The sequence below is a fragment of the Neovison vison genome, chromosome 10 (assembly GCF_020171115.1).
Source record: "Neovison vison isolate M4711 chromosome 10, ASM_NN_V1, whole genome shotgun sequence".
NCBI lineage: Eukaryota > Metazoa > Chordata > Mammalia > Carnivora > Mustelidae > Neogale > Neogale vison.
In genome coordinates this window covers 15,611,685-15,631,249 of record NC_058100.1, presented here as the reverse complement: position 1 = coordinate 15,631,249, position 19,565 = coordinate 15,611,685, and the positions used below count along the sequence as shown (strand labels likewise).

The 19,565-nt window shown below is 36.8% G+C and overlaps 1 protein-coding gene across 1 annotated transcript in view; it reads right to left on the bottom strand.

Annotated features, from left to right (window-relative positions):
- USH2A (usherin) overlaps window positions 1-19,565 on the bottom strand; it is a 689,941-nt gene that overhangs the window by 115,665 nt on the left and 554,711 nt on the right. The window contains exons 55-57 of the mRNA XM_044266844.1: window positions 18,681-18,788; window positions 10,765-10,948; window positions 9,304-9,461 (exon numbers count right to left, since the gene is read on the bottom strand). Coding sequence (XP_044122779.1) covers window positions 9,304-9,461; window positions 10,765-10,948; window positions 18,681-18,788 — 450 coding nt within the window. The remainder of the gene's footprint in view (window positions 1-9,303; window positions 9,462-10,764; window positions 10,949-18,680; window positions 18,789-19,565) is intronic.

Genomic DNA, 19,565 nt, shown 5'->3' with positions numbered 1-19,565 from the left:
ATTAATTCAGCAAATATTTTAAAAGGATATGTTGTTTCTGCATCATCTGATTTGAAGGTACAAATGATATGCAAAAGAGTAGAAATCTTGATTTTCTAGAGCTTGAAGGGTCTTGATAATCTTACAACTGACATTTATCAAGTAATAATGAGCTAAAATGAACCAGGACTTACCTGAAAAGTAAGAGAATGTCTATCGAGGCTTTCAAATAGTCCTGGAATATTCTTTTTGTGGTTATTTGAGAAATGACTCCCTCTCCCACCTAACTAAAATCTTTCAGCATTTGGAATCTGGTTTTGCTAGGTCATGTCTATTCTTTCCTGACTTTTGGTTGAATAGGCAGAATTCTGGTTACCAGTTCCTTCATGCCACAGAAGATAACTACTGTCAGGTAAGTATTTTCCCTTCAGGGACTCACCATTTTCCACCATTACTTCTTCTGGTCTAGGCATGCCAAACAAAAAGCATTCTTCCCCAATCATTTGGTATTTGCCAATAACTAGCTCTGTTTCTCAGCCCTCTGGGCTACTATTTCAAAAAATACAGTTGTATCACAAATCCAAAAGATGGTGGGAAATAAACAAAAAGCTTGATATGGATTTAAGAGTTAAGCCAATTCTTCTTTAATTTCCCGGTTGACCCATTCATTCTTTAGAAGCATGCTGTTTAGTCTCCATGTATTTGTGTTCTTTCCAAACTTCCTCTTGTGGTTGAGTTCTAGCTTCAGAGCATTGTGGTCTGAAAATATGCAGGGAATGATCCCAATCTTTTGATACTGGTTGAGTCCTGATTTAGGACCGAGGATGTGATCTATTCTGGAGAATGTTCCATGTGCACTAGAGAAGAATGTGTATTCTGTTGCTTTGGGATGAAATGTTCTGAATATATCTGTGATGTCCATCTCATCCAGTGTGTCATTTAAGGCCTTTATTTCCCTGTTGATCTTTTGCTTGGATGATCTGTCCATTTCAGTGAGGGGAGTGTTAAAGTCCCCTACTATTATTGTATTATTGTTGATGTGTTTCTTTGATTTTGTTATTAATTGGTTTATATAGTTGGCTGCACCCACGTTGGGGGCATAGATATTTAAAATTGTTAGATCTTCTTGTTGGACAGACCCTCTGAGTATGATATAGTGTCCTTCCTCATCTCTTATTATAGTCTTTGGCTTAAAATCTAATTGATCTGATATAAGGATTGCCACTCCTGCTTTTTTCTGATGTCCATTAGCATGGTAAATTCTTTTCCACCCCCTCACTTTAAGTCTGGAGGTGTCTTCGGGTTTAAAATGAGTTTCTTGGAGGCAACATATAGATGGGTTTTGTTTTTTTATCCATTCTGATACCCTGTGTCTTTTGATTGGGGCATTTAGCCCATTAACATTCAGAGTAACTATTGAGAGATATGATTTTAGTGCCATTGTATTGCCTGTAAGGTGACTGTTACTGTATATTGTCTCTGTTCCTTTCTGATCTACCACTTGTAGGCTCTCTCTTTGCTTAGAGGACCCCTTTCAGTATTTCCTGTAGATACCTAGGAATAAACCTAACCAAAGAGGCTAAGAATCTATACTCAGAAAACTATAAAGTACTCATGAAAGAAATTGAGGAAGACACAAAGAAATGGAAAAATGTTCCATGCTCCTGGATTGGAAGAATAAATATTGTGAAAATGTCTATGCTACCTAAAGCAATCTACACATTTAATGCAATTCCTATCAAAGTACCATCCATCTTTTTCAAAGAAATGGAACAAATAATCCTAAAATTTATATGGAACCAGAAAAGACCTCGAATAGCCAAAGGGATATTGAAAAACAAAGCCAAAGTTGGTGGCATCACAATTCCGGACTTCAAGCTTTATTACAAAGCTGTCATCATCAAGACAGCATGGTACTGGCACAAAAACAGACACATAGACCAATGGAACAGAATAGAGAGCCCAGAAATAGACCCTCAACTCTATGGTCAACTAATCTTCGACAAAGCAGGAAAGAATGTCCAATGGAAAAAAGACAGCCTCTTCAATAAATGGTGTTGGGAAAATTGGACAGCCATGTGCAGAAAAATGAAATTGGACCATTTCCTTACACCACACACAAAAATAGATTCAAAATGGATTAAGGACCTCAATGTGAGAAAGGAATCCACCAAATCCTTGAGGAGAACACAGGCAGCCACCTCTTCGACCTCAGCCGCAGCAACATCTTCCTAGGAACATCGCCAAAGGCAAGGGAAGCAAGGGCAAAAATGAACTTTTGGGATTTCATCAAAATCAAAAGCTTTTGCACAGCAAAGGAAACAGTTAACAAAACCAAAAGACAACTGACAGAATGGGAGAAGATATTTGCAAACGACATATCAGATAAAGGATTAGTGTCCAAAATCTATAAAGAACTTAACAAACTCAACACCCAAAGAACAAATAATCCAATCAAGAAATGGGCAGAGGACATGAACAGACGTTTCTGCAAAGAAGACATCGAGATGGCCAACAGACTCATGAAAAAGTGCTCCATATCACTCGGCATCAGGGAAATACAAATCAAAACCACAATGAGATATCACCTCACACCAGTCAGAATGGCTAAAATCAACAAGTCAGGAAATGACAGATGCTGGCGAGGATGCGGAGAAAGGGGAACCCTCCTACACTGTTGGTGGGAATGCAAGCTGGTGCAACCACTCTGGAAAACAGCATGGAGGTTCCTCAAAATGTTGAAAATAGAACTGCCCTATGACCCAGCAATTGCACTACTGGGAATTTACCCTAAAGATACAAACGTAGTGATCCAAAGGGGCACGTGCACCCGAATGTTTATAGCAGCAATGTCCACAATAGCCAAACTATGGAAAGAACCTAGATGTCCATCAACAGATGAATGGATCAAGAAGATGTGGTATATATACACAATGGAATACTATGCAGCCATCAAAAGAAACGAAATCATGCCATTTGCGACAACATGGATGGAACTAGAGCGTATCATGCTTAGCGAAATAAGTCAAGCGGAGAAAGACAACTATCATATGATCTCCCTGATATGAGGAAGTGGTGATGCAACATGGGGGCTTAAGTGGGTAGGAGAAGAATCCATGAAACAAGATGGGATAGGGAGGGAGACAAACCATAAGTGACTCTTAATCTCATGAAACAAACTGTGGGTTGCTGGGGGGAGGGGGGTTGGGAGAAGGGGGGTAGGGTTATGGACATTGGGGAGGGTATGTGCTTTTGGGTAAATTGGAAGGGGAGATGAACCATGAGAGACTATGGACTCTGAAAAACAATCTGAGGGGTTTGAAGTGGCGGGGGGGTGGGAGGTTGGGGTACCAGGTAGTGGGTATTATAGAGGGTACAGCTTGCATGGAGCACTGGGTGTGGTGAAAAAATAATGAATACTGTTTTTCTGAAAATAAATAAATTGGAAAAAAAAAAAAGAGTTAAGCCAAAGACCTGTGGAGATTGCTCTTATAACAGATCTGAATTTGAATCTTGGCTTTGCTTGTAACCTTGAGTATATTATATCACTTCTTCTTTTTTTTTTTTTAACACGATTTTTAATTTATTTATTTGACAGAGAGAGATCATAAGTAGGCAGAGAGGCAGGGAGAGAGAGGAAGGGAAGCAGGCTCCTGGCTGAGCAGAGAGCCCTACGCAGGGCTCAATCCCAGGACATTGAGATCATGACCTGAGCCAAAGGCAGAGGCTTTAACCCACTAGCCATGCAGGTACCCCTATATTACTACTTCGAGATTCAAATCTCTTATCTTAATATGGAAATAATGATATTACTTGTATCCCAGGGTTTTTATCAGTATAAACTCAGGTAAGGCAGGGAAAATGTTTATCAAAGTGTTTGGCATATGCTGGAAATTTAACAAAAGGCAAGTATAAACAAGTGATATTATTGAATGTAAGTGATATTCACCATAAGTATTCTAATTATGCTTCCTCTGAATATTCCACATTCCCTGGATCTCACTTCCTTTTCTGGTAAGATTTATAAACATGTAGTAAGAATTAATTTATAGATATCACTGAAATAATAATTTATAAACTAAAAGCCCACTTAATTGCCTAAGTGATTTTCTGTTGCCAAGCAGCCACATGGACATTGTTTTCTCCCAGCAACTTACCTGTGTAAAGTCGCTCTATTCACACTGACCACAAAACAAAATACATGTGAGAAAACCCAGTTGATTTAACCACTATTTTGGTTTTGAACATTCAAGAGAAAGTGGTTCGATTCACATTTTGAAAAAAATATTGTACCTGACCACTTTTGCTTGGTGTATGTAATTTATGATTACTAAATTTGGAAAACATTGAAATTATCTGGGAAGCTTAAAAAAAAATCTAGATTTCTTGACTCCACCCCAGGAGATTCTGATTCAGTAAACTTGGGATTGAGAACCGGTCTTTGCAAAAGCTTTCCAGGTGATTCTAATGTTTGTTCAGGTTTGGGGAACTGTAGGTATGGACTACTTGGCCCAATTTTCAGCTCTGCTTATGATGTAATCATTTCATAATGGTAGAGGAGTGTGATGAGTACCTTGAAAGCTCTTGATTGTGAGCAAATAAGCAACCTCTGGTTATAACAAGTTTGTTTTCTTTCTGTTTAAAATATATATTTGTGACTCTTCAGGAACAGAAAAATGTTTTTATTATCCAAATCAAAACACAGCATGAGGTACTTTCCAATAAAATCAACTGTAGATTATACACAAGTCAAAATAATCTGCCTGTTTACAGAGTTCAAAATCCTTCTAGGCACCAGGAAAAAAGTTTAATTTAAGATTTTAATCTTTCCATATATTACGGGGTTTCTGTAATGGATTTTGTACATCTGAAACTAAAAGATTGACAGGTCTGGATATTATAGATTTATTAACCATTGGTTATATGGTCAGAGTTAGTGTGTGAAGCATTTCTACAATACCCCCAAGGATACACTAGAATGAACAATTTCTACAAAGCCTGAGGTAGGCAAGAGTTAAGGTTACTTTAAAAAAAGCAGAAGTTGTGCTTTATTTCACAACGATCCTTTTCTAAGTGTAAACATTATACACTGAGCATAAAAATACGATGTTGAACTTAAAGAAAAATATGACAAAATGCTGGGAAATTCAAGGGAAGTCTTAAACATTTACAAATGCAATCCTGCAGTGCACTGTTTTAACATTTTGAAAACGGGGCCCTTGGCACCTAGCAAAGGCTGGAGCAAATACATTTTAAAAATAAATAATTGAAGACAAAAATAATTCTCCAAAAAAAAAATCATCACTATTCACAGTCTAATGTACAGAGCCAACGTATGCTAATTATATAAATTACCTCATTTAATCTTTACAACCACCCAAATGTATGTACTACCATTGTCTCCATTTTATAGCTGCACCGAACAGAGACTCAGGGAGAAGAACCCACTTGTTTATGTCAGCTAACAGGTGGCAGAATTGGGATGCGAGTCCTGTTTTCTCTTTCATCTGACATCCATTGTCTTAAAAGGAAAGGTATCTTCAGATAAGCAATTTATGTGTATAATAATGTTAAAATGACAAGTGATTTGATAGGCCATGGAACCCCCTGATCACATGGCTTTTTTTTTTTTTTTTTTTTTTGCTTATCATCTTGGACTTTCTCTTACTGTTCTTTGAGAATTTGGATTGTGGAAGACTCTGGTGGGATTCTGAGAAATCTCTGGTTCATAGGCAAAATCCAGTCCAAGACTGGCTCTTTTCTCTTTCATTTTACTTGATGGCACAGAAGCACCACAGCTTCATAAAGATGCCAAGGAGAAATATGCTCGAAGATAGCATGCTTGTCCATTCAAGTAGAGACGGATTCTGTAAAGGGATATGTAAGTTCGTATATTTTCTGCAGCAGAAGATATGGGTTTTCTTCCACTGAAGTTAAGAATGGAGTTCAAGAATATCTATGCTCCTAAAACTGAGGTAAGGATTACAGGGCTATATTTCACAGGCTGGGGCTGGTGATCATTCCTTTGCTCTAATTTAATGTGCTGTATATTCATTTTAAAGCAAAGGTGGTTGGAATAATTTATATTTAATATCTTAGAGAGGCTTACCTTTTTCTTTGCTTATAAAGATCTTGATAAATTTTCTCCTGTGAGTTTGACCAAATTAAGACCCTTCTGTTTTTGTTTTTGATCTTAGATTATGACATCAGAAGGATGCTGGTTGATGAGAACTTAAGTTTTAGATATTAGGCCTCTATGTTACCTTCTTGGCTCTATTGCCCATTTGTTTGCTTATTTAGTTTTTATTTTGATTCCAGTTAGTTAACACAGGGTGCTGTATTAGTTTCCGGTGTACGATAGAATGATTCAAGAATTCCATACATCACCCAGTGGCTCATCACAGCAAGGGTGCTCCTGAATTTCCATCTCCTATTTAACCCACGCCCACCACCAGCGCACACTCTGGTAACCATCAGTATATTGTCTGTAGTGAGAGTCTGTTTTTGGTTTGTCTCTCTTTTTGCTCTTTTGTTTTGTTTCTTAAATTCTTCGTGAGTGAGATCATATGGTATTTGTACTTCTCTGATGGACATTTCACCTTGCTTTATACTCGCTATCTCTATCCATTCATTCCTTTTTATGGAATGAATTCCTTTTTCCTTTCATTCCTTTTTATGGATGAATTATATATATATATAATATGCACATGAATATAACATATATTATTAATATACACATTATTAATATATATGCCATCTTCTTTATCCACTCATCAATTGATGGACACTTGGGCTGCCTCCATATCTTGATTATTGTAAATAACACTGCTATAAACATAGAGGTGTATGTATTTCTTTGAATTAGTGTTTGTTGGGTGAGTACCCAGTAGTGTGAATGCTTGATCATAGGATAGTTCTATTTTTAACTTTCTGAGGAAACTCCATACTGTTTTCCTCAGTGGTGGCATCGGTTTGCATTTCCACTAACAGTGCAAGAGGGTTCCCCTTTCTCCACATCCTCACCAGCACCTGTTGTTTCTTGTGTTTTTGTTTTTAGCCACTCTAACAAGTGTCAGAGAATAACTACATTGTACTTTTCATTTGCATTTCCCTGATGATAAATGATGAAAAGCATCTTTTCATGTCTGTTGGTCATCTGTATGCCTTCTTTGGAGAAATATCTGTTCATAGCTTCTGCCCATTTTTAAATTGAATTATTATTTTTTGGGTGTTGAATTTTTAAAGTTCTTTATATATTTTGGTTCCTAACCTTTTATCAGATACATCATTTGCAAATATCTTCTCCCATTCTGAAGGTTGCCTTTTAGTTTTAGTGATTGTTTCCTTCACTGTGCAGAAGTTTTTATTTTGATGAAGCCCCAATAGTTCATTTTTGCTTTTGTTTCCCTTGCCTCAGGGGACCTATCTAAAAAAAAGCTGCACACCAATGTCAGAAATTACTGCTTGTGCTCTCTTCTAGGATTTTCATGATTCCAGATCTCACATTTAGGACTTTAATGCATCTTGAGTTTATTTTTCTGTATGGTATAAGACAGTGATCCAGTTTTATTCATTGCTGGCTGCTGTCCAGTTTTCCTGACAGCATTTCTTGAAGGGACTGTCTTTTTCCCATTGGATATTCTTTCCTGCTTTGTTGAAGATAAATTGACCATATAATTGTGGGCTTTTGTCCCTAGGCTTTCTATTATGTTCTGTTGACCTACATGCCAGTACTGTACTGTTTGAATTACTGCAGCTTTGTAATAGAATTTGAATCCTGGAATTGTGACACCTCCAGTTTTGCTTTTCATTTCTCAACACTGCTTTGGCTATTCAGAGTCTTTGGTGGTTCCATATAAATTTTAGGATTGTTTCTTATTATTTTGAGTGCAATTATAAGTGTTATTGTTTTCTTAATTACTCTGCTGATTAATTATTGGTGCATAGAAATGCAACATATTTCTGTACATTGATTTTTATCCTGAAAACTTTACTGAATTCATTTTTTAGTTCTAATAGTCTTTTGGTGGAGTCTTTTAGGTTTTCTATATATAGTTTCATGTCATCTGCACATAGTGAAAGCTTTACATCTTCCTTACCAATTTGGATGTCTTCTATTTATTTTTGTTGTCTAATTGTTGTGGCTAGGACTTCCAGTACTACATTGACTAAAAGCAGTGAGAATGGACCTCTTTGTCTTGTTCTTGACCTTTGGGGGAAAAGCTCTCAGTTTTTCTTCATTAAGTCTGATGTTTGCTGTGGGTTTTTCATATATGGTCATTATTATGTTGAGGTATGTTCCCTCTATACCCACTTTGTTGAGGGTTTTTATCATGAATTGGTGTGGCATTTTTTTCAGAAGTACAAGTTTTTGGCTGAGATAATCATTCAAGTAAATGAAAAATATATCTTTGCTAATTATTTTATGGAAAGGACTTGCTGATGGCCAACATAGTTGCTAACCAATTGTTTTCAGTGCATATTCAACTGTAGCTAAACTTATTCCAATGGGGATAATAGAAATTTGTGTCAATTTTATCTGAAGACTAGATATTAGAGATAAAATCACATTTTGAAGTGAATTTAGCACCTTAATCCATTTTAAATTTTACTGCAACAGCATTTCCATACTTTCCTTATGTTAAAAGACAGAGCAAAGAGATTTCACTTTAATCCCTATTCCACGGTGTTAATGCAATCAGATTTGTACCTAAGGATGAAGCTTACATCAAAATATAATAATTCACTAAGCCATAAAAGCAACCCACTAGTGACTAAATGGCACAATGGAGTGTATAGAGTTTAGAGGGGCAAAATTCAACTACCATAACTGGCCACAATCTAATAGAAAGCGTAGAGTAACTACTGTCTTTCTGAATTCCTTACTCACTGCTATAATAAAGGCCGAATCATCTAACATCAATGATCCAATCTTGGGAGTCCCGCAGAATGAATGTTTGAGGTCATCCAGATCTATGTGACTTACCTGGGTTGTATATAAATAAGAAGGCAGATTTTAGTACTTAAAAGAAAGTATTGCTTTTAAAGAAAAGAATATATCTATGTATCTATATATCTTTATCTACATACCTACATCTGTATCTGTATGTATATATGCATGTACTTATTTATGTATAGACTTAGGATTTGGTTTGGATTATTCTGTTTGTACTTATCCAGGAGACAGGCTATTTCCTTCTGCTTTACCAAATTTACATTTCCCTTCTTATCTTCAATTAGCTTTCTCTGAAATGTTTTACATACACATATGCATGTGCACACACGTGCACACACACACACACACACACAATTTTATTTCTTTACCTGGTGGGGTCCAAGCTACAAATATGGAATAAGGCCCGGTTACTGTGATATTATATGGAGGCTGGATTTCTTCTGGTGTCAGTACAGGTGTTTGTACAATGTAATCATCACTAGGATTGCTGCCACCTCCAGTTGTGGCTTCCAATTTATAAATGTATCTATATTAAAAAGAAAGGATTGTGGTAAGGCAATGTACAAGAAACTTGAACAACAGTCGCTGGGCTTTCTCTCCATTGCTTAGTCCTAAATTATGACAAATTGCAAATTTTCTGCTCCCTGTCCAGAAACGTTATTGTTGACTTGATAATTTTTCAGAATAGGCATCACTCTAGACTGTCACTATTTCTGCCCCTTCCCACTTTATTTTTAACCTGTTAGTAATCAATTAGATTTCAGGAAAGTCTTTTGAGTTTGCCAGTAGATTGTGAAGGATTCAAATTAATCTTCTCCATTTTTTTTTTTTTAGATTTTATTTATTTCTTTGACAGACAGAGATCACAAGTATGTAGAGAGGTAGGCAGAGAGAGACGTAGGGAAGCAGGTTCTTCGCTGAGCAGAGAGCCTGATTCAGGGCTCGATCCCAGGACCCTGAGATCATGATCCAAGGTGAAGACAGAGGCTTATCCCACTGAGCCACCCAGGCACCCCAATCTTCGCAATTTTTAACTAGGTTGGAGTTCAGGGAAATATGTTTAGAGGAAGATGTTTCTAAATTGATCTGCTACTCTCTACAATAAAACTGAATTGATCTCTACTCTCTGCAGTAAAACATCTGTTGATCTAAGATACATTTTGTTTCTGCTGAGATATGAATCGGAATGAATTGCAAATATGTGGAAATTTCCCCCCAAAACCATTCATACCTATACAGAGTGCAGCAAACAGAGAAAACATTATATTAGAAGAAAAGGTGGGGCGCCTGGGTGGCTCAGTGGGTTAAAGCCTCTGCCTTCAGCTCAGGTCATGATCCCAGGGTCCTGGGATCGAGCCCCACATCGGGCTCTCTGCCTGGCGGGGAGCCTGCTTCCTCCCCTCTCTCTGCCTGCCTCTCTGCCTACTTGTGATCTCTGTCTGTCAAATGAATAAAATCTAAAAAAAAAAAAAAAAAAAAGAAGAAGAAAAGTTAGTTGATGTAAAACAAAACTCTTTAAATCTTTTTTATTGCTAGCTTAGGAATGCATGTTTTTGAAGATAATTTGATAATTTTTTTGAAGTCAATACTTAGTGTATTTTATATACTTAAAAGATGTCATGTACTCTAAAGACTAAAGCTATGAGTTAGCACTTGAGTCTTCAACATCTGAAATGAATTAAAAGATCTAATCAGTTATGGAATGGCTACTGAACAGAGATTAATCATCCAATTAATTTATTATTGTTTCATTTTGAGGTGCACTCTTTTCAGCGCTAAAGAATTTTAAATTCTAACTATATGATCAGTAAAATTTTTCTTTAGTTCACCTGCTGTTGGGCTCCAGGTTTTTATCAGTGAAATTCTGCTCCTCAGTGCCACCCAGGAAAACCAAGGTTCCGTTACGACTCAATTGATACTGAGAGATGAGGCCATTGGGCTTTTCTGGCGGACTCCAAAATAACTCCACTGTTGTGGAATTGATGATAATGTGTCGAGGTGTCACCCAAACCCCTGGAAAAAAAATAACACAATGAGGTTTTACTGTTTGAATAAAATATATACCTTATCAAAAGTCAAACCACAACCTCACATCTTATGATATTTTTGTCTGTTGTTAAAAAATCTCAGGGTGAAGCAACCAAAATAATTTTCCTTACTTTAGAGGTAAAATATACAATTGGGTATAAATACACTTTTTAGTGCTTTATTTTATTTGTAAATTGTCTTTAGAAAGTGAATGTCAGACATTTAGTGGTGGAAGATTTCTCTTTATCAGCTGTGACCCCGAGTTTAATCAAGGCCTGAAATACTAGCCAGGAATTTTAAACTTCGATGCCTATATACTTGGAATATGTGGAAGTAATCATAAAGTAGTATTTACCTGAATTATCAAATTCAACGAATAACATACTTTGCCTTTGTCTCTCTGATACAATGTGCTGTGCTTCTTTTCCTCTTTTCTCTCATTTACTGGCTTCTCTCCCCCTACTGGATCTCAAAAATGGGCCTCAGAGACCCAGGCTTTCTCCTCTCCCTTAGTGCTCCCTCTTCTTTCTTCTCCTCTTGTTTTCCAACATTCACTTTCGAGGTGATCTTCACCTCACTCTTAGTTTTAAGTATCATCTATAAGTTGAACACTACCAATTGCATATCTCTAAACTAAAACTCTCTGGAGCTTCAGACTCCTGAACCCAGCTGTCAACCTAACACCTCCATGTGGATGACTAATAAAGTATCAAAACTTAAAACATCTAAAACAGAACTCTTGGTTCTTCTGTTATAATCTATTCATCTCCCGGTTTTGTCCATCTATTCATTTTCTCATTCTATCTTGATTGCCTCTAGTTCTCTATACATTTAGTGCCATCTCTTCTGATCCAAGCTGCATTTTTCTCTTATGAACCTCTACCATAGTCTCTAATCTGGTCCCTGGGTTTTAAATCTTGCCCTTCTCTATTTCACGTAATCTTCATAAAAGTAGATAAAATATATCAGAGCACCGGGTGGCTCAGTTAGTTAAGCATCTGCCTTCAGCCCAGGTCATGATCCCAGGGTCCTGGGACTGAGCCCTGCATCCAACTCCCTGCTTAGCGGGGAGCCTGCTTCTCCCTCTCCCTCTGCTCCCCTGCTTCTGCTCTCTTGCTCACTCTCTATCTCAAATAAATAAATAAAAATCTTAAAGAAGAATATGAAGTATATATATATAAGTCACTGTAATCTTTGTAAAATATACAATCCTTTTGAACTTATTCATATAATGCCAATTCCATATGATAACCTCAACAATCCTACATATTTTCTGGTTTTGGTCTACCTGGCTCTAGCCACAGCAGACTCCTCTCTATCCCTAGAATTCTTCCAGTTCTTTCTCACCTCTAACCTTCCGCACTTCCATTCCTTCTGCCTGGAACTTTTGGTTATGACAACATGACATTTTTTCAATTTATTTTCATAGTTCAGTGAGCTGTGTGAGTATCATCTTCACAGGGAGGTCTTATTTGACCAAACTTCTTTAATGATAACTTTTTTTAAAAAAAGATTTTATTTATTTATTTGACAGAGAGAGATCACAAGTAGGCAGAGAGGCAGGCAGAGAAAGAGAGGAGGAAGCAGGCTCCCTGCTGAGCAGAGAGCCCGATGCGGGACTCAATCCCAGAACCCTGAGATCATGACCTGAGCCGAAGGCAGCGGCTTAACCCACTGAGCCACCCAGGTGCCCTAATGACAATTTTAATCTTATCTCAAGTGATCCCAACCTACTTTCTCTCTATCCTAGGTCCTTTTCTATTTTCCTTTAACACTGATAATATAATAATTTTTCTTGATAGTATCATTATTTCTATGTTATCACTGCACGATCTGCTTCAATATAAAGTTAGTTTCATGAGGGCAAAAATCTCTTCTGTCTTATTTGTCAAGGTATCTTAATGCATAGTAGTACAATGCCTAGTTGATACTGAGTAAGTAAATTAATTATAAATACACACAAATTACTACGTTACGCACTGTAGGCAGTTCCGGAGAATGTAGGCATGAGTAAGATATGGCTCATTCGTATAAGGAGTTTACTCTCCTGTGTAAAAGTTAAAATAAATACACAGACAACTGTCATTCAAGGTCAAACATTCAGATACTCTTATAGATGTACAAACATGTGATGGGGAACCTAGGTAATGAGGAAGATCAATCCAGCCATTTCATGTCATCATCTAGGTATCCTCTGAATGAACACTGTAATTCTCTTCTTCAGCTTTTAAGAACTCATGAACGATTAGGTTCCCTGTAATCAATAGTTTTTGGTTGATTTCATCTCTGGTGTAAGTTACTCAGTACAGGATAAGATTTCAACACTTTTAAAAGAAAAAATTTCAGGACATTCAAATGCAATTTATTTAGGAACATCCTAAAGAATCAAGGAAAATCAAGAGAGATTTTAAAACAGCTCAAACTTGCTGATTTTTAAAGGAACAACTTATTTCTAAGAAGAAAGTAGTTCATTTTGTTCTGCAATAGATATCTGGACAAATCCACAAATCATAGTATACGTTTATGTCTCAGTTTCTCCGCCAGTCATTGTTAGATGAGTCAAGCAACTAATTTGAGTTCTGTTTCAAACATGATATTAATTTGTTGATTTAAGAGATAAAGTATGAAATTTCATTCATAATCTGTTTCCTGCAATCCTGTCTTTTTCACCTTTAAGGATGTATTAAAAATCACCAAGGTGCTAAGAAAGCTTTTGCTTAGTTTCCACTTTGAATCAGTCGGTCAGCCTGTAGATATAGAGGAGTGAATGAAATAACATGAATCAAGATTTTGGGTTTGTTTCAGATTTTAAATAAAAAATGAGTTTCATATTTAGGCAAGCTGGTGAAAGCTCTGGTTTTGTTCGTAACAACCCTGTATCCACCGGGTTGGAAATAAGAGGAAACCAAAATGTGTAAAATATACTACATGCCATATGGTTTTACTTGTATAATGATATGGGGACACTATTATGTTAGCAGTTGCAAGAAATCTTTGATAGAATAAGACGCACTTTTGGTAAAATGTCTTAATGGGTCCCAGGTAGAGAATCTGCTTTCCTCTGTGAGCCTGAGTCTCAGGTGGCATCAGAAAAACCTATCCTACGTAATAGAAGGTCAGAGTTGAGACAATTCAAGGAAGGGAGAAGGATGGTCATGAGGTCAAAAGGAAATCGTCTCGAAGGTGGGCAGGAGGAGGTAAACTAGCTGAGAGCTGTAAGAAGGAAAAGTCAGAAGGAAACCTTGGTGGTAGGTTTTTTGCAATATTAGTCACCAAAAAAAGAACATGTCTATTAGATTTGTTTTACATTTGTTTAGAGTGCCACATGATATTATCCACTTCTTACTTCTCTTTAAATCTTCATTCTAATTTAAAAATACCAATATTTATTATGGATTGGCTTTCTTTTGGAAGCCAGTAAGGGGACTCAGTTTTGTATTGGCTGATGTCCTGGATGCCTTGACTTCTAGACTATTATGATTTATATATTTATCCAACATTCCACCCAATTTTGTGTCATTTTCTGTGTCAGGCACTGTGGATGTAGGGATAAGGATGTATAGTCCATACCCTTCAAAGAACTCATAGTATTATGGTGTATAAAGATGACTGAATAAAAATTTAAAATCCACTTTGCTAAATGCTTTAGGAAGCATAGTGCTTTGGAGTACTTAGGAAGGGTAGCAACATAGACCTGGAGTAAGACGGGGATGGGTGGGAAACAGATTTCTAGAAGGGGAGGACATGTGAGCCAAATTTTTAAAAAAATGGGTTAGCTGAGTGAGGATGTAGGAAAGAGATCTAAACTGAGGGGACCCACACAAAGTCCTTGAAATACAGGAAGGTATGGTAGAATTCCCAGTACCTCAACATGACTGGTGCATTGGATGGCATGGGGGAAAAACCAAAAGACTCAATGGATAGCAGAGGTTAAAATTTGAGGGATCTATTTTGCTTTACTTAGATGTGGATTTTTTTTTTCCTGGGAGGAAGTGAGAATTTATGGAGCTGACTAATGTGAAGTATGTCTATTTTGGCACAAGGGCAAGAAGAATTAATATGAGAAAGAGGAGAAATGACTAGAGGCAGGAAGACTAATTATGGGAAGTTAAAGGCATCTGAACTAAGTCAACACCAAAAGGGATACAAAGGAAGTACACATTCAGAAATTCCTTAGATTTATTAATTTACAATTTAAATTTAAAAATTATAATTTAATAAAAATTGCCAAATATAATAAAATTTAATAAAAATTAATTAACTTAAAATTAATTAAAATCAATAAGATTTTATGAAGAACTGCACATTACAATCTAAAAAAAAAAGGTACACATTGAGAAGGTCCATTTTGGGCTGATGAGGTGGATGATGGTACTTGAAGGAGGGAAAAGGGAAGAAAAATAAGCTGGGTGTGAGGAGAGTGATTTTACATGTTGAAATACCGAGACTGAAGTATTTGCAAAACACCCAAATGAAAACATCTATAGATCGGTGGATGCACAGGTCTTAAATCTATGTGCAAGCTTTGTGAGCGCTGAGGACTCTGGGAGCTTGTACTTGAGAATTCCAAGAGATACTATGGTGTTACAAGTGCAAAGAGTAGAGGAAGAATCTAAAGGAACGTCAACAGTTAAAAGAAAAAAGTCAGAGGAAGAGAGATCTGGAACACAGCTGAGAAAGATTCACATCTTCCTTTTTCTCCCCATGTGACCATTGCTGGAGGTAAGCATACCTGCAATTTTGCACAACTGAACTCTAAAATTAGAGTTTGCCGATAGGGCAGCACTTCCAAAAGAAAACAAAAATCCAACTTGAACTTTTCCTATTTGACAGAAGGTACAAAATTTTCTGTGAGGATGAAACTGTAGAGAAATATGTCCAACTTACAATGAGGTAGTAATGTACATTAGCTTTTTTTTTTTTTTAAGATTGAAAATGAGAGAGAGAAATGAGAGAGCAGCTTAGGGTGCTATGAACCAAAGCTTCTTTTCATTCTCTCCTTTCTGCTTAGGACACTCAAGCGTTAGACCTTCAAACTATGTTGGATTCACTCAAATAGGCATTTTGTCATTAATTATATTTGGGTTACTAATTTAACATGAGATGATATGCTTATTTCCACGTTATAGTAAAACAACAGAACTTAATGTTGCTGTTGATTTGTTCTCCTACAACCCCCAAGTTAAGTAGTCAGACTACATTTATTTCCCATACAAGTTACTCACAAATGGAACTTATACAGGCAGAAAATGGATTCTTTATCCATGTTTGTTCTGCAGAAGAAAGCCCATTTAGTTTATTATTCCTGTGCACAGTTATTCGTGTTAAAGGAAAGGTGCACTACGTTAAAAAAAGAAATCAAGTAAAACATTTTTCATCTCACACTCCCCTGTGTTGTTGAAAGCTATAATTTTTAAGTCATGAAATCTGAGCTTTTTCCAGAGTATTTTTGGGGGGAAAAGTGGGAAAATAGACACATATTTTCTAAGAATTTAAATATATGGATTTGATGAGCACACTGAAGCAAGAGACCCTGTTATTTTACCAGGTTTGAGCTGCAGCCAAAACTGGTTGATAGATCCTTTAGAAATTATCCATTATCATCAAAGTATCCATTTGATAGTTTACCTTTCCAAAAAATCCACTGCTGGTTTCTTCCTTTCAAAGGAACACTAAGCTTTTTGACATGAAACATTCTTTATATAGAAAACATCATTAGTGAAATCCTGGTGAGGAGCCATATGCCCCATATGTGGAATTTTCCATTTTATTCCCCATTTACTGGTAGGAAGTTCAGGTCTAATATTCTGAGGTACAACAATCCCCTTCATTAGAAGAGTAATGGACAAGCAGTTCAGGACTCTCCAATGGTAATTAACATCATATTTCTGTTTATAAACTCATGTATGCCTCTGTTTCCCCCACATTTAAAACAGGCTGATAATAAAGAGAAGCAAAATAGTTGATCACTATCCCAAGCTTCTGAGCCTATCTTTCTTCTAAAAGTAAATGATAACACTCACCCCAATTCCCAACCCACTGGTAACCATTGTTATGTGTGTATGCTTCCAGAATTTTTTCTGAATTTTTATTTATCTATGGAAATCAATATAATTTTCAATACATTTTTATATATAAAAGATACCATGCATTAATGTAGTTCTAAATTACCTCTTCATATGTTTAGATTGTCTCATTCTTTTAAACTGAGGTATGGAATTTCATAATGTGAATATACCTGCATCTACATAGCTTTTCCCCTATGCAGAGATATTTAAATTGCTTCTGATATTTTTCCATTAAATAAAAATACCAAAAATGCTTCAATAAACATTCTGGTACATGTCTCTTGTACATTTGTGGAAGTGGGGTTTTCCGGCATAGATACTGAATGTGAAACTACTGTGTCATAGAAAATCAATGTTCTAAATTTAATAGACATTGCCAATTTGCCTTCCAAGGTGATGATCCCATTTTATATCCCCTCAACCTGTGTTGGATTCTGTATCTCCTCTAGTGTTTATTTGTCAAAATCCTTGTTTTCCTCAGAACTCACTTGCTCCATCAAATCTTTTTTGATTTTCATAATGAGTTATAATCTCTCCCTCTTCAGATTAACCTGACCATTCTGTTCATTTTTTTTAACTGATGTGTATGATTATTATACAATGTTATATTAGTTTCATGTGTACAACATATTTATTTGGCAATTCTATACATTACTCAATGATAGGTGGGGTCACCATCTGTCACCAGACATTATTAAAACATTACTGACCCTTTGTTCTTTCTTAACATCACCTTTCAGATTCTCTTTCTCACTTTTTTTTTTAAGATTTTATTTATTTATTTGTCAGACAGAGTGGCAGGCAGAGAGATAGGGGAAGCAGGTTCCCCGCTGAGCAGGGGAATGATGTGGGGCTTGATCCCAGGACCCTGGGATCGAGGCTTTAACGCACAGAGCCACCATGTCCCCCCTCTCTCACTTTTTAAAAACACATTTATTTATTTATTTATTTATTTATTTATTTGAGTGGCGGGGGTGGGAAGGGGAGTAGAGGAAGAGAGAGAATCCCAAGTAGACTCTGCACTGAGCCTGGAGCCCAACACGGGGCTCAATCTCACCAGCCTGAGATCAAAACCCTGAGATTACGACCTGAACTGAAATCAAGACTCCAACCCTTAACTGACTGAACCACCCAAGCACCCTGATTCTCTCTCAGGCTCCCCGCTGAGCAGAGAGCCCAATGCGGGGCTCGGTCCCAGGAATCTAGGATCACGACCCGAACCGAAGGCAGAGGCTTTAACCCACTGAGCCACCCAGGCGCCCCCTGATTCTCTCTCTTAATGTAAGTGTAAGTACTTGTCCTGTGTCTTTGACTTGATGGTAACTTCTTCATGGCAGTGAGCACATCCTTGTTATATATCAGGCATTCCAGAAATATTTAACTTCTGATTTTTTGAGGAATTTTATATCCCAGTACATAATAATTTTTTTCACTGAAAAGTAAATTCAAGAGGTTTAAGCAACGAAAAGCAAAATTTATGTTGGGAGGCTTACAGTTGAACCAAACCTGAAGAATGGGAGCCTAGAATATAATTTATCGACTTGACTCCTTCTTTGTTTGAAATGAAAGGGTTTATAGAATTCACTTCAAAATGCCATATGAAAACTTCTCCCAAATCATGGATATATTTTTAAAAATTTTTTAATTACCTTCAGGGGCTGCCTGCAGCGTCTGACCTAGAAAAGGCTCGCTTGAAGTGCATCCAGCAGATGTACAAGCTGTAAGTGTGAAGCTGTAGTTGGTGTATGGCTGGAGACCTAGAAAGAGCAAACAAGAAATAAAGTACATCTTGAGAGGATTATTTATTATCAATTAAGCACCGAAAGTAACATGCAGAGTTGTAGATACGATTTCCAAAAATTTTTAAAAGCAGAAAACACTCTTTAATGGAGACAGGAACTTCACAAGCATCTTGATATAAATAGAAAATTCATTTATCATTAACAAAGTAATAAATTCTCAGCCTTAGAAGAAATCTTAAAATTCATGCAATCCATCCACCCATCCATCTTTCTCCCGATTCTCTTGTACAAGAGGTCACTGGGAAGACTGCCTTGCCTACGCAAGCAGAGTTCTCATCTCTCAAAGAGCCTGTTCCATCTTTAGAGAGCTCTAGAGTTCTCCTTATTTTGTTTGAAAGTCCTTCTCTCTATTGTGGTGAATTCTTTCCATCACTTGGACCCCTAGGGACACACAGAACAAATCTAATTTCTTTTCCACATGACAGTTCTTCAAATATTTGTAGACAGTTATCAAATGCCCCCTGAGTCTTTTCTTCTCCAGGCTAACCAGCCTAGTTTCTGCAACTGCTTCTTATATGAGAAGGGGTGGAAAAAATAAAAGGAAGGTTAGATTCAAAATTTTTTTACCCTCAAGTCATATTCAGCTTGTATTCATACCCCCCCTTTTTATTTAACTCTGCACTTCTTCACCCTGTGTGCCCATTCAGTACCAGCTCACCTTTAACTTCTGTAGCTTTTTTTTTTTGGGGGGGGGAATGTTGGCTTTGTCTTTACACATAGATTAAACATAAT